We start from the raw sequence: 26,948 nt of genomic DNA, 5'->3' as shown, positions 1-26,948 counted from the left end.
TTTTTTAAAAAACCGCCAATGCATTCCTATGGGAAACCGTCAATACACAGTGGTGCTTCGCAAGACGAAAAAACTCGCAGAACGAAAAAACTCGCAGAACAAATTAATTTCGTCTTGCGAGGCACCACTGTATAATAATTTGGTGCTATAACAATTATATTATCCAAAAGCATGCAGGGGAAGTCCCTAACTCACCAAAGGTTTGAGACCCATTGGCTACCCTCAGCTAGTTTAGCCGGTGGGTCCCAAGGTCAAGTGGGTCCCAAGGTCAAGAAGATGGTTTCTGCACATGCTTAAGTGAAGAGCAGGTGGGGCTTATCAACCTGGGAAGGTAGCCCATCTAGAAGGAACTCTCATCCTTAATCCCTGCTACCTCACGTGATCCCTCCAAGAAGGAAAGCCTACACAAATCCGGAGTAGAGTCCCCAAGATGGTTGGGTGGCACCCTGTATGCCTCCTCCCAGCAACTCCTGCAGTCAAGCTGGTGCCAAACATACCATTCTGATTTCCTTTTGATTTCATCAGCAAGGCTGAGAGGTGGGTCTTGTTGTCTGGACCTTCATACACTCTGCCCAGGCTTGTGCCCTAGGCAGGTTACCTTGGTGCTACTAATGCAGCACGTTGACTTCACCCCCGGAGGTGCAATCCATTGTCTCCATTTTGGTTGCTTCCCAATGTGTGTGTGTGTACATACAAAAACCAGTAGTCTGTGACATTAGCACTGAAAGCTACTGTCTTTTGCCTAATAGTGTGGGAGAACAACTCTGAAGGTCTCTGCAGGAGGTTTTCTGAAGTAGATCCTAAATCAAGGGCAGTTCTATACGGTAGTAGACCTGTAACCCTCTAGTTGCTGTTAGACTCCACTACTATTGGTTCCATTCAGAAGGGACAATAGTTAGGGATGATGGGAGTTGTAGTCGAGCAATATCCAGAAGGCCACTGGAAGGCACTGAGATGTTTCGTAAAAATCATAAAATTTACGTGTCATATGTGGTGGCAATGTAAGGTTATTTTTAAAAATGGGAAATGATATATAATGAATTGGAAAAAAAAATGTTTAAAATAACCTTTGTTAAGAAATCAAAAGCTTTTCTATTAGGAATTACAGGAGCTGATCTACCTAAAGAGTATAGCAAAAACGGCTGTGTGAATACTGCTAGCCCAGCACTGGAAAGAAGAAGATATCCCAACTAAGGAAGACTGGCAAATTTAGTTAATGGAAATGTCTAAACTAACTGGAAATCTTAGAAAACAAATATAAAGAAGAATGGGAAATGTTTATTGCATATATACAAAAGCAATGTAAGGAAATACATTAGAAGGATTTTAAAAAGACTTGTAATGCTATGGACAATGTTTAAATTAGGAGGTAATTAGAGATAAAGATTCTTTGTTGACATGCATAAATGAAAATAATACAAAGGAACCAGGGGAGGGAGGGGAGGGAAGTCAGGGGATTCAAAGAAATCCCAAAATATGGATTTAATATCAAGAGTGTACATAGCTGTTTTAATTGTTTTATTTTATGTCTTTTTAGTTTTTTTAATGTAATGTTTATTGTGAAAATAAAAAATATAAAAAAGAGATGTTTTGTAAAAAAAACAATTAAACATAACAAAAATAATGCTAACTCCTAGCTAAGCAGAAATACCATTCACTCATGCACGAGGATATTTTTGCGGTAAACCATTATAACATGAGAATGTCCTGAGGAAATTGATTTTCAGGGGAAGCTTGGGGAATCTAGAATAATCTGCAGGGGAAGAAACGTTGCTCTTAACAAAGTTACTTCCCGGACTGACCGTGGAAGATTTCTAGGTAACAGCAAAACACTGGATCATACCACACAAACACGCACATCCCATTGCCTGCCCTCTGCTCTACGCAACCTGAAACCCTATGCCTGTTTACTCAGAAGTAGACCCCAGTGGGTTCTTACTCCCAGGGACATGCGCGCGTAGGACAAGAGCCTGACTTTAGCAGCATTCCATCCGGAAGAGCTTTCCAGTCACGGCACAGCTACTCCATAAAGGATTGCCTGCCGAAAAAGGAGCAAGCACGTGCCGCCACCCAGACGAGGCAGAGCAGGGAGAAGGGAGAACGCCCTTAAACGCCGAGGGCAACTCCATAGAACGCCCTCGCCGACCACGTGACCCCCGGCCCTTTCCCTCGCGGCTCCGCCAGCCGAGCGCGACGATTCCTCGTCATCCTCCCTGGAGAGTTTGTGGGGGTCGCTCTCGAGACCTAGGACTCCTGGCCGCGGCGCGGCTAATCGATCGCCGAAAGGAAGAAGGCTTGGACGAGGCGCGGCTCGAGCGCTCTGCGCTCGGCTCGGAGGGGCGGGAGCCTGGCTGTGTAAGAAGCCATCCGGCTGGTTTTTTGGCGCCGCTGCTGCTGCTGCTGCCGCCTCTCCTCCTTCTCCTCCGCCCGAGCTGATTTCGGTCGGGCTTGCTGGTGCAGCTATGGCGGAGCCTGCAGAGAAGATGTACCGGGCCGAGTACGCCAAGAGCGGCCGGGCTTCTTGCAAGAAATGCGGCGACAACATCGCCAAGGACTCGCTCCGCCTGGCCATCATGGTGCAGGTACTTCGCCCGACCAGCCGCCGCGGGCTCCGGGCAGCCCAGCCGCGCCACGTTGCTTGCAGAGGCGCAGGTGCCTTTGTAGGTGCGCCTCCAGGGTTGCTCGGGGGCCGCCGCCGCCGCCCTTTGTTTCTGGCAGCAGCCAGATGGAGCAGCTGCCTTCCGGGGTCCGAGCAGCCCGGCCATGTGCCGCATGAGGGTTTCGGAGGAGAAGCCGCCCACTTGCATGCACGGCCTCGCTCTTTGCAGGGCGAAGGGGCTTTCCCCGTCGTTCTCCTCCTCCCGCTGCCTCAGAGCAGCTCGGCGTGCAGGTCTAGGTTTAGGCTGCAATCCTAAGCACACTTGCCCGAGAGTAAGCCCCGAGCAACTCAGGGGAGTGGGGCGGCGCCTGGATAAAACGTGGTGAAACGCCCTGGGCTACGTTTACCTGAAGGCAGCTGTATAAAAAGAAAGTAACACGCGGCGTAGGATTGCGGCATGGCTTGGTCATCCGTGTGCTCCTCCCTCGGCCACCTCCGGATGGCTAAAAGGGTTGGTTTGGTCACGGCGAGGAAAGCTGCCCCAGAGTGGCCGGTGTCAGCTTTTGTAGCTAGCCGATCGCCAGGTGCAAAATCAGAACTTGGTTGCCACTCTTGAAGATCTCGCTTGGGTTGGCGGCGATCAGGAGAGATGACTTGCAGTGCAGGCTTTGGGGCATGCTTCTGAGAGAAGTAAGCACCTTGTTACTCCCAGGTAAATGGGCAATGTGCTATACAAATACTGTGGGTTTAATAGGGAGAAAGTAACTTCCTTTAAACTCTGTGGGACTTGGTTTAGGTTCAGGGTACACATTGGATCAGGTGCCAGTCCCCCAGTCACACGTTTTCAAGCTGTACTCCAGAAGCATGAGAACTGGAAACTTAATTGTGCTTTTTATGCAGAGTTTGCCTTGTCTTGGGCAATACTTTGTTGTCGCTTTCATCAGATCTCTGTGGGTACCATTTCTCTCGTTTTGCAAGTACTAAATTTGTGTCATGACCTTCCTTCCAAAGGAGCCCAGGGCAGTAAGTTTAGAATTTTGGCAGAGGTTCTGTGTGTAATGTTTAATACTAGCAACCCCTTTCTCCCTTATTGATGGCCAGTTTACTTCCATAGAAATCAATAACACATAACAAAATATCATGAATAGGCATATATTGATAATACACCAGCTTAGTTTTAACTTCTGAAATGTTGTAACAGCAGTGGTAAAAGATATATGATGAGAAAACTTGTAGAACTTATGTGCTGCGAATTGGCAACACTACTTCTAAATAATTTGCATTTCAATCCTGTGCATGCCTATTCACCAGAAAGAGCAATTGAGTTCCTGAGACTTACTCCCAGGAAACTTGTCTATAGCAGTGGTTCCCAATTCCCCACCCAGGGGTCTGCAGCACCGTTCACGTAACAATAACTACCATAGATTTGTCAACATTTTCAAAAGACCATGGCTTGGCTTTTGAAAAACAGGGGGTCTGTAGTACTCTGCAGTACTTAGCTAATTGGGAGCCACTGGTCTATAGAATTGCAGCATCACTTACTAAATTTGTTGTCAGTTCTCCAAGAAATATGCCTCAGCACCTTAACATTATAACGCAATAAGGTAGGCTACACTGACTTTGAAACACAACCATTGGTAAGTATTACAAGGTGGTAAAAACAGTCGTAATATGAGTAGCCCATAGACAACCTGCATTGAATGCAAGTACAAACTGTCTCCACCAATGCACAAGTATTTCTGTGAACATGTACACTTGTTGATTTGTACAGCAACTACTGTGTACACAGATAAGCCTGGTGTATTCACAGGTTGCATACTCACTGAATGTAATGTGTGATCACATCTCATTGTAATGGTATAGCACTAATATTACAATATTACAATTACTTAAGCATGGTTCAGTGTATGAAGCCTGAGAATTATTCACCAGCTTTGCGCCCGCTCTTTCCGTTTCCCTTTCCCTACTCTGATATGCTGCAGTTCAGTACTTCTGAGGTTTCTTGAATCAGTTTTCTGTTACAGCCAAATTGGGAATCTGTGTTTTAATGTCTGACTGCAAACATGAGTTTTCTAGTCTGGGTGCATGACAGGAGCTTCCCCTCTGCTCTGGAATTATAGGCTGAGCTTGCAGTTTTAAGAGGACATGGCTTTTTGGCCCAAGGAGGCTCTGGGTTATCATCATGTTAAATCAGTGTTTCAAATCCTGATCAAGCCAATTTGACAGCTGAGATTATGCAACAAGAAAGGTGTGAAGGCATACCTGAGTGGCAATGACTCAGACTTCTGTTAAAAGACAAAGTTGTAGCTAAAAATAGATTTCTCACATGCTGCTGTGGGTAACAAAAGATTTAGGTCATGCAGGAATAACTGTCTTGGAAACAAGTCTGTTAAGATAATGCCTAGTAAACCAAATAATTCAAGTGAACAGGCAGGCATAGATAAACAGCAAATAAGTGAACTTTCTCTAGCAGAAAGACAGGTCTGCTCACAAGCCTTTCCCAACTGGAAAAGCATCCAAATAGAGTCTCTTGGTTTCAGAGTGCTTACTCCACTCAAAAGACAATGTTCAAAGATTGTCTTCCGCTATGAATTTAGTGGCTACAATTATTCATAAATCAGACATGGAAAGCATTTATCTTGAAAGGTTCAAAGACCTCTGTCAACATACAAAGCACTGTATAAACATCTGGAAAATGATAGAAATTCAATTAGCATATGCTGGGTAATCCTGAAAGACTTTTATAGTATTCAAAATATAAAAATAATTCTTGTTTATTAATTCCTTGAATAATTACTCTGCAGAAGCGCTTGGGCCCAACAAGTTATTCTAAGTTTTGTAATCCCAATGTTATTTTGATGGGTTCTGCTCCTCCTCTAGTGAGGAAAAGATGCTTAGCAACTGCTCACTGTCTCCCAGAAATCCCTAGCTCATTTTACACTTTCCCCTTTTACATTGACTACATCAGTGGTTGGGGGAATGTTACAGAACTCGTGCTAGTTAACAGAGTATGGTTCTTAAACTGCCTTCTTTTAAAAAATGGCTTGATGTGCAGTAGTTAGAGTGTTTGACTAGAACCTGAGAGACAATGGTTGAATCCCCACTCAACCATGGAGCTCACCTGAGTATCCAACACCAGGTTTAAGGATCACCGCAAACCAAGAACTTGGCCCTTTAGGGGGAAGTGTAACCCCATCACAGATACTTTGGATCCCTATTGTGAGTAACTGATCCCCTAGTCAGCAGGACTTTTGTATTAAATGGATTTTGTTCTCACAAATCAAGTTCCTTGCTTTTGTTTGGAACTTGCTGCCATGGAAAAGTTGTGCAGCAGCACCTCCAGTAAGACGATAAACAAAGAGCAAACCATCAGAAGCCAAGAAGAAAACATAGCTTCATATTGTGGTTTGCACAGAGCAAGACAAACCATAAAACATGGTTTGAACATAACATTAAGTCAAGGACTGGAGAGGAAGGAAGTAGGAACTCCTGGACCGTTACGCGATATTAAGAAGTGGGGTGAATTATACGAAAGTATATGTTCTGTGAGGGGCACAAGGTCCAAGTCCATTAGGAATTAAACATCAAAAGCAGCAACTTCAGTTGTACAGTACTGGGAAGCAAGTAGGCAGCCAGTGGAAAAACATTCAGTTGTTTAAATAAGATGGCCTTCTGCAGCTAATATAGTGCAAAGTGCACAGCTTTGTTTCTTGTTAAGAGATTACTGAGGCTGAGTGAGAGCTTTTTCAAAGGATTTGCAGAAGGTCTCTTTCAGCTCCTTCAAAATAAGAAGAGGAAGAGGAGGAAAAGTTAGGGAGAGGAATACTTTTTCATCTGCTGTACCTTTTATATTACCATGATCTGAATAGATTTGCCTTGGATTCTAAGGCCTAGAATATGGCCCAGAATCCTGTGCAGACGTTGCAAGGCAGGTCTGGGTTTCCATAGCAGAAAAATCAGTGTAGCTGAAGATACAGGGTTGAATCCAAAATTCCCATGAGCAGGTCCACTGTCCCTCAGACCTTGTGGGGGGCTGGACTATATTATATATATATATATATATATATATATATATATATATATAATCAACGAATTCCTATGCCCCACAAATAACCCAGAGATGCATTTTAAATAAAAGGATGCATTCTACTCATGTAAAAACACGCTGGTTCCTGGACTTTCTGTGGGCCGGATTTAGAAGGCAATTGGGCCAGATCCGGGCCCCGGGCCTTAGTTTGCCTACCCATGCTCTAGAATAATGTGGGAGGTGACCCTGGGGAAACAGCAGGAAGGGGCACTGGCAAAACCTGCATCCTCCATCTTCCTCCAGTGAGAACATATGTTGGATCTCAGTTCATGAGATAATTTTGGATTCCTCCCCCCCCCCCCCAGTTCTTTCCAGGCTGCAGTCTTGCAACCCTATAACTGAAGTATCTTGTAATTAGAAGTACCGTATTTTTCACTCTATAGGACGCACTTTTCCCCCTCCAAAAATGAAGGGGAAACGTTTGTGCGTCCTATAAAGCGAATGCAGGCTCCTTGGCTTCAGCGAAAGCAATGCAAAGCCTCCAAAGCGCAGAGGGAGCAAGACTCTGTCAGCATCGCCCTTGAGCCAGTGCCACTAACTGGACTCATCCACTTCAGCCCCAACTGGGCTAGGCGAGCTGGGTAGCACTTCCAGAGACCACCTTCTGCACAGGAACAGGTCAAAGTGCTGTGGACTCACAGCTTAGAGTTGTGAGCACCGGATTCACTTCCACAAGTAGACAGACGTCGCACAGCAGAGTACAGCAGAGTATATAAACAACTCGGAGAGCAGCTCTGTAGAATATCTTCTTGATTCTATCTACAACTATTATACAACTATATACAGAGCTAAATGAGCCTAAGCATAAATGAATGCTAAACCACACTGAGTGTCTGCAGCTGCTCTTAGCAGCAACCTTATCTATACACACAATCTCTAACACTCAGTCTCTCTCTCCGACACATTGACTGACGGACCGACTCACTCACTGACTGACTCTTTGATGTGGTGCTGGAGCAGAATAAATAGAGAGCAGAACACGCCTCCTCCTCTCTGCAGAATCAGCAGACTCCTCAGGAGATTCTTGGATATGGGAGGGGTGAAATCTCCTCAGACTCCTGGCTTCAGCGAAAGGAACCCGAAGCCTTTGGAGCGCAGCACGAGGTCCCGCTGTGCTCCAAAGGCTTCAGGTGGCTATCCCTGAAGCCTTTGGAGCACAGCAGGACCTTGCACTGCGCTCCAAAGGCTTCGGGGTTAGCTGCACAAAGCCTCCGCTGAAGGCACCCCGCTGCCCTGCGGAGGCTTGATAGGCTGTCCCCGAACCCAGAACAGAGAGACGGAGTGCTGCGCAGCGTCTCGCTGTTCTAGCTTGGGGATGCCGGGGCTTTATGGGGAAACTCCAGGCTTCCCCCTTCAGCCCTGACACTGATTTGATTCAAAATATTTTTTACTTGTTTTCCTCCTCTAAAAACTAGGTGCGTCCTTTGCTCGGGTGCGTCCTATAGAGCGAAAAATACAGTATTTTACAACCGTTGTATTAAATGACTTGGTTGCACATTCCCCACCCCTCCCTTTTAAGAGACTTCCGGTATTATCAGCAAGGGCTTTGTTGCTTTTGTGAGAGATGGACAGCATTTTCTTTGCCAAGATCATTAGCCATTAGTGAGTAATAGCTTAGGTCAGGAAAACATCCACTATAAGAGTTGGAGGGTGTTTCCTGATAACATTGAGCAGCCATCCTCATTTGTTTGCGCAGCAGCATTTCCTCCTTTTTCCGTGTTGCAGTTGTCATGTAGGAAATGCAACAGTCAGAACTGGTAGCTTCCTGGGAACACTGGTGTGAGGAAGGCATTGGTAACCAATTTCACCTTTTCAGGAGCAAACTAGGGAGAAAAGAGAATTACACAGAACTAGGTAGTAAAACTTTTACTCAGAGAGTAGACCTGTTGAAATTAATGGATGTAAGTCAGTCATGTCTATTAATTTCAGGTGGTCTGCTCTGAATATGACAAATGTTGGGGAAAACTCTTAGTGTTCATTTGCCATTGTTCATTGGTAGAGCATTTGCTTTGAATAATGAAGGTCTAAGTTTCAATTCCTGGCATCTCCCAAGAATCCTGAAATCCTGAGGAACTGCTGTCAGTCAGTGTAAATGGACCAAGTTAAATGGACCAAGTGTCTGCCTTGGTATAAGACCTTCTTATAATCCTATGTTATTCATTTATTCATATGAAGAAGAACTAGAGCTCAGTGCATTTAGAAGGCATCTCCAGGTAGGTTTAGGAATGTGCCCTGCCATACAGTGTTGAGCTCTAGTCAGATCAGTGGTCTGACTTCTGAGAAAGCTTCCTATGTTCCTGTGTAACCGATACTCCAAAACTGTTTGAAACTCCCCAGGTGCCAGGCACATTTTGCAACTGGTGTGGGTCCAATTGCAACCATGTGGAGATCTCTGGATGCGAGGTTGGCAACAGATATCTCCATCTGGCTGGCCCCTCCAGTTTTCTTAAGCAAGTAAGCAGAAGAGCTTATTTATTGCATTTATATCCCACCTTTTCCTCCAAGGAGTACCTGGTTTATCCCCCTCCTCAGTTAATGACGCTGTGAAGTAGGTTAAGGGCCTGGCCCAGGGTTACCCAGTGAGTTTCATGTCTGAGTGGGGATTTGAATCCTGATTTCTCAGGTTCTAGTCCCACACTCTTCGCCACCACACCACACTGGCTTCCTAGAGTACTTCTGCTGTGGGGCAGCTTTGTAAATTAAGTAGTTAAATAAGTACAGTGGTACCCCGCAAGACGAATGCCTCGGAAGAAGAAAAACTCGCAAGACGAAAGGGTTTTTCGTTTTCTGAGGTGCTTCGCAAGACGGATTTTCCTAAGGGCTTGCTTCGCTAGACGAAACGGCCCTGCCTCTCGTGTCATGGCGATGGTCACTGCACGCACGCACGCTCGCTTCCCCGCTCCTCCGGCTCCCTCCCACCTTCCGGCTGACGGCTCCTCCGGCTCCCTCCCACCTTCCGGCTGACGGTTAGTGCCTCGCGCCGCTGTCCACCCCCCTCGCGCGCTCCCCTCAGAGAGCCGTTGCCGCCAGCGCCTCTCTCTCCCTGGAGTCGTGCTCCTGAGCCCCGCCGCCCTCCAGCAGCCGCATCGCACGGTGGCCACAACGCGCGGGTGAGTCTGAGGTACCGGCTGCGGCAGCTGTCCTGCTTCTCCCCACCCCACCCCGCCGTTGTCAGTGTTTAAATGCAGTGGTGCTTCGCAAGACGAAAAACTCGTACAACGAAAAAACTCGCGGAACGAATTAATTTCGTCTTGCGAGGCACCACTGTATTGGGAAAGCGAAAAGTAACTTAGAGAAGCCCGGTACATCTTAGTTGGTTTTCTTCCGTATTGTATTGTTTTATTTGATGTTTTAATGTGTTATAAACTGCTTTGAGATTTTTTTCTGTGAAATATAAAGCAGTATAGAAATTAATAATAATCATAATCATAATTTTCATTGGGGGAAAAAGGTGCCTAGACATCCCATTGTGGCGACCACAACCTAGCTTATAGATATATCTGAGCTTCTAACACAGCTCCAAAATGTCGCTGACATGCATTCAAATTAGAAAAATAGATGTACAATAAAAATCACATGCATTATAAATTATGGACCCATGAGGTGATTTCCCCAAACTGCGCACACCTGGCTTCGTAAGTAAGGACGTGGTCACAAAGGAATACAGTGGTACCTCTGGTTGTGAACGGGATCCGTTCCGGAGCCCCGTTCGCAACATGAGAAGAATGCAACCCGTGTCTGCACGTGCACGGGTCGTAATTCGCCGCTTCTGCGCATGCTCATGACATCATTTTGTGCGTCTGCACATGCGCGAGTGGCAAAACCCAGAAGTAACCCTTTCCGGTACTCCCGGGTCGCCACAGGACACAACCTGAAAACTCGCAACCTGAAGCAAACGTACTATAATTGGGAGCTTCGTGTGTATCCCTGATTTGTTCCTTTGCAAGTGGGTCTCTCTGACAGTGACCCCCACTGGGATCAGCTACACTAGGGAGTTCCCCATTGGGAAACTGGGGAGGCCTGTGAGCCTCTTGGGAGGTTCTGCTTTCAGAAAATAACGTTCAGCAGTTTGGGACTGACTGCTCGTCTTTGAGGTTGTCCTGTGATGTTTGGTGACTGACAGGTGCGTCTCCCCAACCACCTATTACAATTTCTGGGGCCCTGAGTGAGTTTGCATCCGAATGGTATTGAGTGGGGTGTCAATTTCAACTCAGCCTCGTTGCATTGGAGTAGGGCCTTGAAGCACGAGAGGTGCTGCCTCCTTTGTGAGCCTTTACCTGAGGACACTTAACGTTGTTCTGAAGAGGCCGCTGCTCACGTTTCAGCTTTTAGAGCGTTTAGGATTACTTGGCAATAATGATGGGAGGTTGCGCTACGTTCTGCTCTGCTGTTCACAATACTTCAGGCGCTTCATGAAAAAAACCCTAGCATCTGCTGTCTGGAGTCATTTATCAGCTAAATGAGATTACATTCCTGTGTGAAGCATTTCAAGGGCGTCAGTAGAAGACAGGATATTTCATAGGGCTTCCGGCTTCTTCTTCTTTTGGTTTTGAACTTAATTCTGGTCATGCACGGCATATTTCTGACTCCAGTTACTCTGCTCTAATCTGTGTTCTTGATACCTGAGAGCTTCAACATGTCTGCACCCATCTCCCAAGCCTATGCCATTTTTTGAATACCTTGAAATGCATTAACCTCTTACTGCCACCTTTTATCTACCTGTTCCCAGACCTAAAAGTAAGATTGAATTGTGGAGAATGTTTAATTTAATTCAGTATTTATTTCGACCGTTTTTATGCCACCTAATTACTGTAGCCTCTTATGTACCGTAGAAGGGGACTCGCTCCAATAAGACTAAAAATGAGTTTAAATTAAGAATTCCTGGAGTGGTTTAACAATCAGTCCCTCTTCCTAGGGAACTCTGGGAAATGTAGTTCTGTGAGCGGAATGGGGGTCTCCTAACAACTCTCAGCACCCTTAACAGACTACAGTTCCTAGGGTTCCTTGGGGGCAAGCCATGGCTGTTTAAAGTGGCATAATACTGCTTTAAGGTGTAGCTGTGGCCAGGATAGTAACTAAACAGCTTTGGTAAAATGATGAAGGATGGAGGGGTGATGCTCTGGTAGAGGGTGAGGTTATAAAATATATTATAAGCTGGGCCAGAATTACATTGGGTTCCTCCACACACACACACCCCACACACACACACCCCAAATGGGATAGCCATGTTCATATTTGAGTTTCTTCCTCTCCTGTTCTTATTCTTGCCATTCTTTTCTTCTTAGTCCCCCATGTTTGATGGCAAAGTACCCCACTGGCACCACTTCTCCTGCTTCTGGAAGCGGGCTCGACTGGTGTCCCACACCGACGTGGTCGGCTTTTCGGAACTGCGTTGGGAAGATCAGGAGAAAATTAAGAAGTCCATAGAAAGTGGCGGCGCCGGAACAGGTAGGCAAATGTTTAGTGGCTCTCGAAAGAGATAGCCACTTGCTGTATGAGCCCAGATATCAAGCAGCTTTGGGCGATTTGGGTTCCCAGGCTTGTGGGCTAGTTGCTGCCCCAGATGCGTGGAAGGTGTCCTGGATGCAAGGAAACCGGCTGTAAATAAGAATCAGCCTCCCATGTAGTTGCCATGGACATTTGCAAGTTTTCAGCTTGAGGACTGGAGGAAATTGTTTTTGTTCGGCCTCTCTCTTTTTTCAGACGTAGATACCGAATGGTCTCTTCAGGGTTAGATTTAACCCATGTTCACTACCCAGAGGTCCATGCAGGGAAATGCTGGACATTTATCTAATAAATATATTTGTAAATATATATTTTTTGTTTTCCAGGCAAAGGTGACCAAGAGGGAGGTGGCAAAAGTGATAAAAGTTTAAACGATTTTGCCGCAGAATATGCAAAGTCCAACAGAAGCACCTGCAAAGGCTGCGATCAGAAGATAGAAAAGGTAAAATAGGTGTCCAATTCTGTGTCTCTGTAATATGAGTTATAGCACTTGTAATGTATAAATCCTTTTCGGGAAGGGCCGTAGCTTGTTCTCTGAGCATCTGCTTTGCATGCAGAAGGTCCCATGTTCAGTCCCGGCATCTCCAGGTAGAGCTGGGAATGTCCCAAGTCTGAAACCATGAAGAGCTGCTGCCAGCCAGTGTAGGCATTACTGAGCTGGATGGACTAATGATCTCACTCTAAATAAAGCAGCTTCCAATCTTCCTGTACTGTGGAGGGTTAAGAAATTCTCTAGAATAATGTGGCTGGGGGCTAAAGGGGGAATTGGCAAAAATTGCCTCCTTTCAGAGCATAATCTGTAGTTGTGGACCTTTCTGCACGAATTAGAGGCACTGATTAATTTAATTAATAGGGGGGAAATTAATGAGATTTCTCTCTCCAAAATGCTTCATTATTGTCTTTTAATATACATATTTTTCCTCAACCTTCTGTCAATAACTGATGCAACCTTTTACAATCTTGTGGAGCTCATGTGTTTAGTATAAGAGCTGACTTAGCCACTATAGTGTGAATTCGTGTATAAAATTATCTGGCTTTTTTGCACATAACTGCACCGAACTATGGCTTACTGTGAACATGCAAGCATGCTGGTGCCGGGAGAGAACATCCTGGCCAGTTTTGCAGCTCATGGTTTGTTTCAAGCAAGACAAACTAGCACTAGATGGAATCTACACACAAATAAAAAATGCTGTGAAAATGCATTTTTAAAAAAAGTTTTGAAGAATAAAATACATTGAATTTGCCATAGCTCACTGTTGCCATCTAGTGTCACATTCGTATATTGCACTTTACAGCACACTTAAAATATTTTATTTGCAGCTGTATAGCTGAGTCCCCAGTGTGGCACTTTCAGGAATGAAGGGGGTTCCAGCATGCTTGCTTGTTCACAGCAAGCCATAGTTTGGCTTACGTGAAGCCAGTAACACAGACAGTTGTATGGTCTCACTCATTTATTTAATCCACCCTCCTTCTCCCACTCTCTCCTGCAGGGTCAAATCAGGATTTCAAAGAAAATGGTGCATCCTGAAAAGCCCCAGTTGGGGATGATAGACAACTGGTACCACCCAGCCTGTTTCGTCAGCCGCAGAGCAGATCTGGGGTTTCTTGCCTCTTTTAGTGCCTCTCAGCTGTTAGGCTTTGGGCTCCTGAATGCTGAAGATAAAGAGACTCTGAAAAAGCAGCTGCCTGCAGTCAAGAATGAAGGGTATGTTGAGTATGCCAAAAGAAGGCAGGGTTTCTGTTGACGCAGCAATAGCTAAGGCAATTGTGAGTCAGGCACAGTAATGCCAGAAACTTTAAAAGGTCTTTCTTCAGAGAGGATGTTCAGAGAGCTGCCAGGAGACTGGTTCAATTAGCTCAGGCAGGGGGCTCAGGTAGTCTGCAGCAACTTAACCTTCCTTGCGAGACAAGTTGCTCAGACTGAAGTCCTGTAATTTGACCTTCTTGGTTCATGGAGTTACCTGGTCATGCTGGGCTGCCTATCAGCAAGGTGGCACTTCATAGTCACAGACTATGCCCGTTGTTCTGCCCTAGTGGCACAGGGAGTAAGGTGTCTTGACTAAGCAGTGGTTGCTTGTGTGAAGCCCTTAACAGGGTCTCCTTTGGTACAGCGGGAGTGCCTACAAACATAAGATGGTCGCACAGTATAGGACCAGTGTTTCTCAAACTTGGGTCCCCAGCACTGTTGGACTGCAAATCCCATCATCCCTGACCACTGGTGCTGCTGGCTAGTGTTGATGGGAGTTGTTGTCCAGCTGAGGATCCAAGTTTGAGAAACATAGCTGTCGGGGCTAATCCAGATTTCCTTTCGTCCCTCTCTTCTTTCCCCTGGAAACCCGATCTCTGCCACGGAAGTGGAGCAAATGTCAACTGGGGTTTTTCCCCATTTGCTCTGATTTAGTGTTAAAGAGTTGGGTTTTCCAGGGAAAGCTGTGGGGCAAACAGAAGACCTTTCAGACTCATGCCTAGAAAGCATGGAGCAAACAGAAAACCACTCACATCCATGCTTTCTAGGCACGGGATAATTGGAAGTGTGGACAAATGCTAAATACCCAACTTCTAGCTGAGGTTGTTCAGACCTCTGCAGCTCATGAAATATATATACAGTGGACACTCGGGTTGCGAATGTGATCTCTGCAGGATACACATTTGCAACCCGCAGCATTTGCAACCTGCACCTGCGCAGGTGCAGGTTGCGATTCGGTGCTTCTGCGCAGGCGCAAAGTGCGATGTAGCACTTCTGCACAGTACCTGCCATTCCGGTACTTCCAGGTTTTGGCAGTCCGCAACCCGGAAAAAAACGCAACCTGAAGCGGACGCAACATGAGGTATGACTGTACAAGCCTTACTTCAACACTTGGATGGTGGATGGTATTGTGAGCCAGACAAAGCACCCAGCTGCTCTTAGGAAAGTTGCTTCTATGCCATGTTTACACTCGTCAGCTATTGCTTGCAACCAAGGGATCAGATTTGCATGCTTTCTTCCCGTGTCTATTTTGAGGCCGCTGCTTTGCCTCACACCCAGAGCAGCATAGGAAACTGAAGCTGGATAAATGATTTGCTCTGGCAACTGAGCCTAATCATGGAGGCTTTGACTATGCAAAAGCTTCCAGGGTGGGGGGCTTTTGCTTCCATTTTCAAAGGAGATAACTTTTCATTAATGCTCCTGCACCCCTTCCATAATGAAATATTTGCATTTGCTTGGCAGGTTACTACAGAAGCACAGAACGGTGCTAGAATCACGGTGGAAAATAACTTCGCTTGGTGTCAGTGCTAAAAGCAGCTTCATTTGTCATTGGGTTGCTAGTTTGAAATCACTTAGATTCTTGGTTTCTGTACATGCGGCCATGTAAAAAGTTCACATGCAGCAGAGACATATCCAGGTCTTCAAAAATGGCTAGACTTTCAAGAAGCTTTCTCATTTAATAGGCAGACCTTTGCACGCAAAGACCAAACAAGGCATTGTGGCGCAGTTCAGTCGCTTCCTTTTCATTCCTAGGGGAAGGGGCCAAAGGTTGAGTCATAGGGCATCTACTTTGCATGCAGAAGGTCCCCTGTTCATTCCCATTGTCTCCAGGTAGGGCGAGGAGACCTTTTGCCCATTTGGCAAGTGTGGTGAAAATGATCGAGGGAAATGCTTTGATTTCGGCAGTAGGAAAGAGGCTGCAGTCTTAGTGCCATTGGTATTAAGTGGGGAACCTATGACTCTCCAGATGTGGTTAGTCTATAACTCCCATCATCCCTGAAAATTGACCGCCTTGGCTGGGCCTGAAGGGAGAGGGAGTCCAACAGCATCTGGAATGCTGCAGTTTCCCCATCCCTGCTGTAGAGCATCAAGATAGCTAAGGATAGCTAATGCTTTGAGGAAGGGGTAGGTAAGATGGGCTTTCTTTGTTCAGAAAGCTGGTTGCAAGGTGTTCTAGGACTGCAATCTGAGACTGGAGACAGAAGTCCCAAGCGCTTGACCAGTCTCTAAGCTCAAAGTAGGAAAGGGTTAAAAAAGAGAAGAGAAAAGGAAATTCTCTACAGTTCTATGTTTCTGTGATCTGGTGTGCTGTTTTCAGTTAACAACATTTAACCCATTTTCCATTTAGCTCAATGTATCTCAAATTGTTAAACCATTTCTGGGCACTTTTCAGTTTCCTGATTTGCATTTTGATGATGGGGATACTTGAAACAGATCTAACAGATACATGCAAAAGCTGCAAAGAAAGGAAGGGGAAGCCTATGCCAAATATACAGTCCATCATAACAGGGGCGAAGGAAGATGTCGTGACACCCGGGGTGGGCGTCGCTACATAGGGCGCATGTGCCGCACATGCGCTGTATAGCAATTTGTCGCCGTACAGACAGTGCCGGGATCCCTCCGTCATTGCTCCAGGATCCCAGCACCGCTCGTATGCAAACCACTATACAGCGCACGTGCAGTGTCGCTACGTACAGCACATGTGTGCTACACGGCACATGCGCTGTACTTAGTGGTTTGGTGCTGGGATCCTCTGCTCGCGGCTGCAGCTGTGAACAGAGGATTCTCCACATGCGGCTGCAGCGGTGCAATGGCTGCTTGCGCTGCTGCAAGCCCCCGCTGGGTGACTTGTCAGACATGGAACCCAGGGCATTCCACCCCCCACCCCCCCCATTGCAATGCCACTGCATCATAACCTGGTGCTGCCCAAGAACTAGTAAATGGAACTGATGGGCTAACGTTTGAGTAACTACTGACCTGAGTTTTCTTTCTCCTCCAGGAAGAGAAAAGGAGATGAGGTGGATGCCAACGTAGTCACAAAAAAGAAACCAAAAAAGGAGAAAGAAAAACAGTCTAAACAGGAGAAGTTGCTGAAGGTGCGTTTCTCAGTGACTTCTCTTTGTTTCTTAGTTTGCTTCTCGCTGACTAAACACCCTTGAACTACCTTCTGTGGGGGGATTCAAAAGCCGTGCGGACGTACAGAATAAAAGTAGTGATTGTCCTTTCTGCAGTGCCTCTATCCCAAAGCGTTTTGGAATCCAAGCATATATGCAAGATTTGCTCCAAGCAGATCACAGTCAGTAAGCCAAAAACAAACATTGGCTGCATATCATAAACAAACCAGGAGACTCAGGAGCAGTGGTGGTTTCACCAGCAATATATCGCTGAGTGCAACCGCCATCCCACTCTGGCCTCATACTGCGCAAAGGGAGAAGAAAGCTGCATTGTTGGGGTGCCGATACAGCTTGTTCCTCCCTATGCCTCTTTAAACTGCTCAGCTGAGGATCCCCCAGCCGGGCACTGGCTCCCACACACGCAGGGGGAGCACCAGGGATGGCTCTGCTGGGGATGGGGAGCCCTCCCGCTCCCCAGATGAGCTGTGGAAAGAAGCTGCCTTGTCCCAGTCCCCTAGGCACTGGGGTGAAACAGCCTCAGCTCCCACAGTGAGAGCGGTGGCAATTTCCCCTGGCGCCTCGCAAGCTGAGGCCAATGCAGCTTGTTTTTTTAACATTGCGATATATCGCCAGACCACAGTGTTGAAAAGCTGATATCTCCACTCCTTTGTTAGCTGACTTGCTAACAACAAAATTAACCGTGCTGTTGGATACAAACTGAATGATCCCTGCTGTTGCACTTCCAACATGGGGCACCCCCTTTTTCTCAGTCTGCAACCCCTTCTGCTCCACCTACATTTTCTCCACCTCACTGTCCACATGAAATTAATCTATGCAGCCCTTCGGGCTTAGGTTACCCAGTTCTGATATGGAAGATAGCATTTTACCTTAACATAATCACCTGTAATGTTCCTTGCCATGTGTCTTGCATGTACAGTGGTACCTCGGGTTACAAACTTAAATTCGTTCCAGAGGTCCGTTCTTAACCTGAAACCGTTCTTAACCTGAGGCGCGCTTTCGCTAATGGGGCCTCCCGCTGCCTCCGCACTGCCAGCGCGCGATTACCATTCTCATCCTGGAGCAAAGTTCTCAACCCAAGGTACTACTTCTGGGTTAGCAGCGTTTGTAACCCAAAGTGTTTGTAACGTGAAGCGTTTGTAACCCGAGGTACCACTGTACTCACTTTAATAGTTCCATTAACAAATAAATCTTTTTTTTTTACCTGTGCTGTTCTCTTCTACAGGAACAGACGGAATTGATTTGGAACATCAAAGACGAGTTGAAGAAAGCTTGTTCCACCAACGACCTGAAAGAGCTCCTGAAAGCCAACAAGCAGGACATTCCTTCTGGGGAATCCGCTGTGAGTTGGATGCTCTCCTGTAGATAACATTTTGACTTGCTCTGTATTAACACTCCTTGCACGTTAATTACATTTAGGTAAATGATGGCAAAGTGAAACCTTTATGGAGGGAAAGCCCTACTCTTAATAGCTTCAAGAAGAATGTGGTTTGCGTCCGCATGTAGGGAAGTGTTAATTTTGTTGCCCTTCAACTGAAGAACTTGGGGCGACTCACAAGATAAAATTGAGAGAGGAGATATTCAGTACAGTGGAACCTCTACTTACAACCATAATGAGAACAGAAATCGTGCTCTGGCGGCGCGGTGGCAGCAGAAGGCCCCATTAGCTAAAATGGTGCTTCAGGTTAAGAACAGTTTCAGGTTAAGAACGGACCTCCAGAACTGCAGGCCATCTTGCTGCAGAGTGAGGTCCTGAGTTGGTGATCTATGAGTAGTATGGTGCAATAAATACTTCCTCTTTTCCTTCTTTCTTTCTTTTTCTTGTCTTTTCATGGCTTTTTTAGATTTTGGACTGTGTTGCAGATGGGATGGCCTTTGGGGCTCTGCTGCCTTGCGAGGAGTGCAAAGGGCAGTTTGTGTTCAAGGGTGACGCTTACTACTGTACACGCTACATCACCGGTTGGACCAAGTGTGTTGCCAAGACGCAGACTCCCAAAAGGAAAGACTGGGTAATCCCAAAGGTGGGCAGTGCATCATGTTTTTAACTGCATATTTTAATTTATTTAATAGCTACACACACAAACAGTCTCCCTGTGCTGCCCAGTACTGTCATCCCTTCTCCTGCCTCCCTCACCATCATTCTGATGAAAATAGGTTTGGGCTGGACCTGGAGAAATTGGACTGGCTCTGTCCCACGCACAGCTGCCTCGCTCCATCTTCATCAATAGGAGAGAAAGGAGGAGACAGATACTTCTTTCGTTTTTCCATCCTTTCCTCTCTCCATCTCCAGCAGTGCCGTATTTTTCGCCCTATAGGACGCACTGGCCCATAGGACGCACCTAGGTTTTTTTTTGGGGGGGGGAATAAAGAAAAAAAATTATCCCCCCCCCCCAGCCACGGCTTCAGCGCGCCCCATGCTCCAGGCAGCAGGCTGCTATCTGCACGAAGCTGCGCGAAGCCCGAAGCTTGGGGCATGCTGAGCTCAGCGCCCCCCCAGGCTTTGGGGTGCAGGCAGCTTTCCCCAAGCCGTGGGAGAGCTGTGCGACCCCCCTCGCTCTCCAGGCTTCAGCGAAAGCCTGCATTCGCCCCATAGGACGCACACACATTTCCCCTTCATTTTGGAGGGGAAAAAGTGCGTCCTATATGGTGAAAAATACAGTATTTTTTCCACAGTTGGCAGAGCCAGGCTTGCTTTGGTTGGCCCAGGGTCCTGTTCTGAACCGCAGGTCCCAAGGGGAGCCTGTGTACTCGAGTGGTTTGACGCAGGGATGCCAAAGGAGGGCGTCCAAAACTCCAGCACGATCTGTTCCAGTGCTTTATTGTAAGAAAGAGCAAGTTTGCAGTAAATCAGCCTGCTGGGCTATGCTGCCATCACAAACACGGGAATTTTTGGTTTTATTAAGCAGAAATGGTTTAGAGCCCTGTCTGGGATGGGTAACGGGGGTGCAGCCTAGATTCCCAGCAAAACCTCCCCCCCCCCTCACTGAGTTCGGAATGCAGAGGGGAATTCTAAGCAAAAATGTATTTACGATACAATACGATGATCTTTATTGTCATTGTCCCATACAGAACAATGACATTGAAAAATGTACATAAGACATTCAAAAACCAAACAAGCCTGCTATCCCAACCTGGTTAGCCCCCTAAAAACTCTGATACCCCATTTTTAAATACAATATACTCCCATAGAGTCTCCTTACACTGTGTTTAAAACCAAAATCGCATTTGGATAGAAACTGTTTCTCAGGCGGCTATTCCTAGTCTTTATAACCTTCTTCCAGAAGGCAGAAGCTGAAAGAGATCATTTCCGGGGTGCGCACTATCCTGCACTATCTCTGCAGCTTTCTTTTTTTTTTTTTTTTTTGCAATATATTTTTATTCCATTTTTTCATAAATATTAACAATCCTGCATATTTCCAATTAACATATTTACAATTTTAAGGACTTCCCTCAGCTTCTCTGACAATCATCCGTTTTTAAGATTTCCTTACGCATTCCTCAATTATCGTATCACCTTTAAATAAGCAAATATATAAGTAAGTAGCTAAATAAATAATAAAAATAAGTAAATAAATAAATATCTTTGCTAATTTGTTTACATTTTTGCAATATTCCTTATTTTTTTCACAAAGCTTCTTTAAAACCCACTAGCGTTGTTTGTTCATCACATACGCTCTTCAAATATTCCGAAAATTTTTCCCAGTCCTCAATGAATTTGTGATCTTTCTGGTGTCTGATTTTCCCTGTTAACTTGTCCAATTCTGCGTAATCCGTTAACTTCAATCTCCACTCCTCTACAGTCGGCAGATCTTCTTGTTTCCATTTTTGGGCCACTAAAATTCGCGCTGCTGTTATTGCATATTGGAAGAATTTGCGATCTTTTTTGTTAATTTCATTTCTCATTATACCTAGAAGGAAAGTTTCTGGTCTTTTTACAAAACTATATTTTAATATCTTCTTTAACTCATTATGAATCAACTCCCAGAACCCCCTCATTTTTTTGCATTCCCACCACATGTGAATAAAGGTTCCTTCTTTCTCCTTACATTTCCAACATTTGTTATTGATTTTAAACATTTTTGCTAATTTAACTGGTGTGATATACCACCTATATACCATTTTCATTGTATTTTCTTTTAATGTGGTGCATGCTGTAAACTTCAAGTTATCATTCCATATTTTCGCCCATTCTTCCAAATATATATTGTACCCAAAATCCTTAGCCCAGTGAATCATTACCGACTTGACTTCCTCGTCCATCGTACACCATTCTAATAACATTTTATACATTTTTGAGATAATTTTACAGTCATTATTTACTATTTCCTTTTGAAATCTTGAATCTTTTTCTATAAAGCCTTTCTCTTTCAAATCTTTTTTAAACATTTCATTTATTTGGTAATAATTAAACCAATCATATACGTATTCCTTTACTTGTTCGTATGGCTTCAATTTCCATTTACCTTCGTCTTTAACCACTAAATCTCCATAAGTAATCCAACTGCCTTTCATATTGGTTTTTTTAACACACGTGACCTCCAGTGGTGACAACCAATGTGGGACCCCTGATTCCAGCAAGTTTTTATACCTCTCCCATACTTCCTTTAGTGATTTCCGGACGATGTGGTCTTCAAAACTTTTGTGGCCCTTCTTGTTCTCCCGCCAAAGATACGCGTGCCACCCAAATCTGTTATCGAATCCCTCCAGATCTAGCAATTTGGTGTTCTTTAATTTTATCCAATCTTTTATCCAACATAGGCATGAGGCCTCGTAATATAGTTTCAAGTCTGGCAAAGCAAAACCTCCCCTTTCTTTCGCATCCGTTAACAATTTATATTGGATCCTCGGCTTTTTGCCTTGCCAGATGTATCTTGAGATACTCCTCTGCCACTCTTTAAATATCCTCGTCCCTCTCAGTATTGGGATCATTTGGAATAAAAATAACATCTTTGGGAGCACATACATCTTGATCGATGAAATTCTGCCCCAGAATGATAGATTCAATCTATCCCACACCTCCAGATCTTTTTTAATTCCGTTCCACACTGGTGTATAGTTATTCTGAAACAAATCAATGTTTTTTGGGGTTATCCATATTCCCAAATACTTTACTTTTTTCACAACTTCAATACCAATTTGTTGTTGCAAACCTTCTATCAATGTTTGTTCCATATTTTTTGCTATAATTTTAGTTTTTTTCTTATTTAATATGAAACCTGCCACTCTGCCGAATTGTTCAATTTCTTCTATCACTTCGGTTGCACTCTCCATCGGGTCCTCCATCATTAGTACCAGATCATCCGCAAAAGCCTTCACTTTATATTCATTTTGACCCACTGACACCCCTTTTATCACCTCATTTTTCCTAATTGAATTTAAAAAGACCTCCAGAACCGTTATAAACAGCAAAGGCGAGAGCGGACATCCCTGCCTTGTACCTTTCGATATTTTTACCTCCTCCGTCATTACATTATTCACCATCAATTTTGCTCTTTGTTCCGTGTAAATTGCCTTTATTCCGTTGAAAAAATCCTTCCCAATCCCCATATATTCTAAGTTTTTTAACATAAAGTCCCATGAAATATTATCGAATGCCTTTTCGGCATCCACAAACATCATAATTGCCTGCTTCTCATTCCTGGCTGTCAGATACTCTAAAATATTAATTATATTTCTTACATTATCCCTCATCTGCCTGCCTGGAAGAAAGCCTGCTTGGTCATCATGGATAACTTCTTGTAATAACTTTTTCAACCTGCTCGCCAATACTCCCGCAAATATTTTATAATCTGTATTCAGCAAGGAAATTGGCCTATAGTTCTTTACTTGTGTTAGGTCTGCCTCTTGTTTAGGAATAAAAGTTATAAAGGCTTCTTTCCACGTCTCCGGTATTTCCTTTTCTTTCAAGATATTATTCATTACTTCTTTCAATGGTGTCATCAGGGTCTGTCTTAGCTCTTTATAATAGCTTGCTGTAAATCCGTCTGGTCCTGGGGCTTTCCCTTTTTTCAACTCTTTTATAATCTCTGCTATTTCCTCATTTTCTATTGGGGTGTTCAGCTTGTCTTTCATTTCTGTCGGGATCTTTTGCACCTCTTTTCCTCTTAGGTATCTCTCTATTTTCCTCGTGCTATTTTTTTCGTTGCTTTTGTACAATTGTCTATAAAAGTCCAAGAATCCTTTTCTAATTCCTTTCGGGTTGGTTATCTCTTCGCCATCTACTATAATTTTGGTTATTGTGCTTTGTTCTTTCCTTTTCTTAATTTGCCAAGCAAGCCACTTTCCAGATTTATTAGCAAATTCAAAATTTCTCTGTCTTAACCTTTTGATGTTCCACTCCACTTCTTTATTTATTATCATAGCAAATTGTGTTTGGAGCACCTTTATACTTTGCTTAATCTTGGAATTATTTGGTTTTTTAATTAATTTTTGCTCATTATCCATTATTTGTTTTAGGATTTCTCTCTTTTCTTTCTCTCTATTTTTCTTTTTGATTGAATTCTGTTGTAAAAAGAACCCTCTCATCACTGCCTTGCTTGCGTCCCACACTGTATTTATCTTCGTACCTTTGTTGCAGTTATCCTCAAAATATTCCATCAGTTTCTTTTGTGCGCCTTGTACAATTTTTTGATCGTCCAAAAGGTAATCGTTCATTCTCCATCTGAAAGTTCTTTCTTCGAAACCTTTTATCTCTAATTTAATTGGATTGTGATCTGAAATTACTTTTGGTTGGATTTCGATTTGTAGGATTCTTGGCACTAGATCGTTAGAAATCCAAATTTGGTCGATTCTAGACATTGACTGTTGAGATTCTGAGTAGAACGTAAACTGCTTTTCTAGTGGATGTCTTAGTCTCCAAATATCAGTCAAATTACAGTTTTTAACCATTTCAAAAAAAGTTTTGGGTAGTTTGCCCTCTTTCGTCTTTTTATCTCTTAGTCTATCCATTTCTGTTGACACTACCCCATTCATATCTCCCATCACAATTATTTTCTGATCCATATATTCCATCAGTTTTTCTTCCAGGCTTTTATAAAAATCAGTCTTATTACCATTAGGTGCATAAATCCCGACTATAATCAATCTATCGCCTTGCCAATTGATCTGTACAGCGATTATTCTTCCTTCTTCATCCTTAAAAATTTGTTGGGCTTCAATTTTGTTTTTAATATACAAAACTACTCCTCTTTTCTTTTCTTTATCAGATGATATGAATTCATTCCCCAGTCTTTTGTTAATCAGAATTTTCTTGTGTCTTCTTGCAACATGTGTTTCTTGTAGGCAGATAATGTCCAAGTTTTTCTTTTTTAGATATTGTTCCACTTTGTTCCGTTTTTTTTTTTCGTTCATCCCATTAATATTCCAATTCCATATTTTTAACGCCATTGTACTTCCTGATTAACAATAAATAAGAATTAAATTATAAATTATTTTTCTTATACTCTTTCCGCTTCTTCTTCCTCTTCTTGTTCCTCCTCCTCTTCCTCTTCTTCTTCACCAATCCCGTCCCCTCTCCTCTCTTTTTCGTCTGAGTCCAGACCACCAGTAGCTCCACTTCCTCCGAATGCTCCTTTATCTTTATCTTCCTCGTCTTCTGTTACCAATTCCTTATATTTTCTCTGAAACTTGCCTATCTCTTCTGGCCTATTCAACCTATGCCTCTTGCTTTTATAAGTAAAAGATATCCCCTCTGGATACTCCCATTTGAATTCAATGCTGTTTTTTTTAAGAATTTGCACCAGAGATTTATATGGGGATCTTCGCTTTAATAATCTGACTGGGATATCTTTAAAGATGATTATGTAACTGCCATCTATGTATAATCTTTTTTCCCTGTTTCTCTGAAGGATCAGATTTCTTATGTCTCTATCCTTAAAGGTTATGAGGCAATCGCCTGGAAATTTCTTTGGTTTGGTCGTTCTTACTCTCATCCTAAAGACATTTTGTACTGCATTATCCACTTCCTCAATTTGTAACTCCAACCATTGTGCTAGCTCTGTTATTATTTTTCGTCTGATGTCTTCTCCTTGAGTCTCTGGTATGGCTCTCAATCTTAAATTCACTTCTCGCTGTCGCAATTCATTCATAGAAATCGCATCCCACATCTCTTCCTGTGATCTGTTTACTTCTGAGAGCCCCACCTTGATCTTTTCATCTTCCTTCTTCAATTCTTTCATTTCCAGCCGTGTCCTCTTCATACCTTCTTCCAGCACTTGTGTTCTCTTAGACACCTCTTTAATCTGTCCCTTCAGTTCATTGACTGTCTCATCTATTTTCCTATCCAATTTTCCAATCTTAGTATCTACTTGCTCTAATTTGGATTCTAAATTCTTTTCACTTTGTCTTATATCTGCAAACATTTTTAATATTTCTGATTTGAAATCCGATTCCTGCTTTGATCCCTTTCTCTCAGCTGGAGTCCCCCCATTTCCTCCTTTCTTTTGTTGATGAGACATTTTCCACACTTAAATTATTGCTTTTACAATTTCGAGAGTCACTTCCGCAGAACAGAAATCACCATCACAATAGTCACAATAACTCAATAATAATAGCAAAACACACTCCCAATATGAATACAACACAATCTTCTTTTAAGCCTATTAGTAATTTCTTCTTTCCCTTATTTTCACCCTTTAACCCTTTTGCCGCTCAGTAAGTTATTCCTTCCTGAGACTCTTATTCAAATAATAGGTTAGACCTTCCTAAGATTTCTATGATACAAAATCTGGATGTAATCCCTCCAAAGTAAAATAAAGTCCCTACTTTAAGTCCTCTGTTACTCCAGTCACCCCCCACCAAGCAAAGAAGAGATCAAAAAAAATGAAAAACAGAAAAGAAGCTTGGTCTTTATCTTCTTGCCACCACTTAGGCTAAATCCTCATGTTGTTGTGAGTATAAGTAAAAATTAAAATGTAGAAATGAGCATCCGGCATCCAGCATCCACGGTGGAAAAAAAGAGAAAAATAAAAAATAAAAAGTACAAAAAACAAAAAAGAAAAAAGCAAAACAAAGTTAGTCCATATGTTGTAAGAACTACAAAGATTTCCTTCTAGTAATAGTTGGTGACCCCTAGAATTAATGGTCCCCTTTTCTTAAATTGAAGCTCTCAAATATGAGAGAAGACAAAAATAGTAGCAAGTGCAACAAAATGGTAATCGAAAAAAAAAATAATATTAAAAGAGAGAGGAAAAGAAAAAAAAAAAACCAGTTGTTATATCTTTCCTGTCCACCAGGGGTCTCTATAAGTTCAAGGAATCCAGAAAAACCTCACTTTTCCCAACAGTTCTGAGTTCTAAGTCCCAAACACTCAAGAGTAGACGTAATTAGTCCTTAAAGATTTTATTTTATGTCCAAATTCCTAGAGAGGCGGTAAATCGCAGCGAAAATTCCAAGCCCTTTATTCTTCTCCACCACCCAGGGCTCCGTCGTATACACTCAAAAAAAGAAAAAAAAAAACTAAGATGGAGTCGGAAGCTTCACTTCCGTTCCGCAGAGCTTTTTGTCAGAAATGAGGCTAGAAAGCTTCCATTCTTCCTCTTTCCTCTTTCTGATACCAAGAGAACTTAAAGTAACAAAATATTAGTCCCTTTGCCCTCCTTCCCAACTCTCTCCTTCTTTTCGGCTACTTTGTATCCTCTTGAGTTCTTTTAGAGGTTGAGAGGGAGAGAGGAGCTTTAGCCGCTAGCGTCGCTCGCTTTTTTTCCCCCCCTGCTTTGCTTATGTCCTTGCGTTTAAGTTGATTCCAGACAATGCTGAGCTCTTTTTTAGCTTTCTTTTTTGCTCCTAGACCTTCCTTTGTCTCAGATACAGTTTTAATAAATTCTTTAGGGTCGGATTCCTTTTTTTTGAGAACCCAGCGCTCACGCTGCAAGCTCGGGG

General features: G+C 43.7%; 1 protein-coding gene across 1 annotated transcript in view; it reads left to right on the top strand.

Annotated features, from left to right (window-relative positions):
- The first annotated feature begins 2,139 nt into the window (after positions 1–2,139).
- The window catches only part of PARP1 (poly(ADP-ribose) polymerase 1), a 42,758-nt gene continuing 17,949 nt past the window's right edge, over positions 2,140–26,948 (top strand). Inside the window, exons 1-7 of the mRNA XM_083434417.1 lie at positions 2,140–2,582; positions 11,972–12,134; positions 12,518–12,633; positions 13,682–13,896; positions 16,937–17,033; positions 18,295–18,411; positions 18,914–19,090. Of these exons, the coding sequence (XP_083290543.1) occupies positions 2,463–2,582; positions 11,972–12,134; positions 12,518–12,633; positions 13,682–13,896; positions 16,937–17,033; positions 18,295–18,411; positions 18,914–19,090 (1,005 nt within the window). The 5' untranslated portion in view covers positions 2,140–2,462. The remainder of the gene's footprint in view (positions 2,583–11,971; positions 12,135–12,517; positions 12,634–13,681; positions 13,897–16,936; positions 17,034–18,294; positions 18,412–18,913; positions 19,091–26,948) is intronic.

The sequence above is a fragment of the Podarcis tiliguerta genome (genome assembly GCF_965153285.1).
Source record: "Podarcis tiliguerta genome assembly, chromosome: 3".
Taxonomy (NCBI): Eukaryota; Metazoa; Chordata; class Lepidosauria; order Squamata; family Lacertidae; genus Podarcis; species Podarcis tiliguerta.
This window is presented reverse-complemented; position numbering and strand designations above follow the sequence as displayed.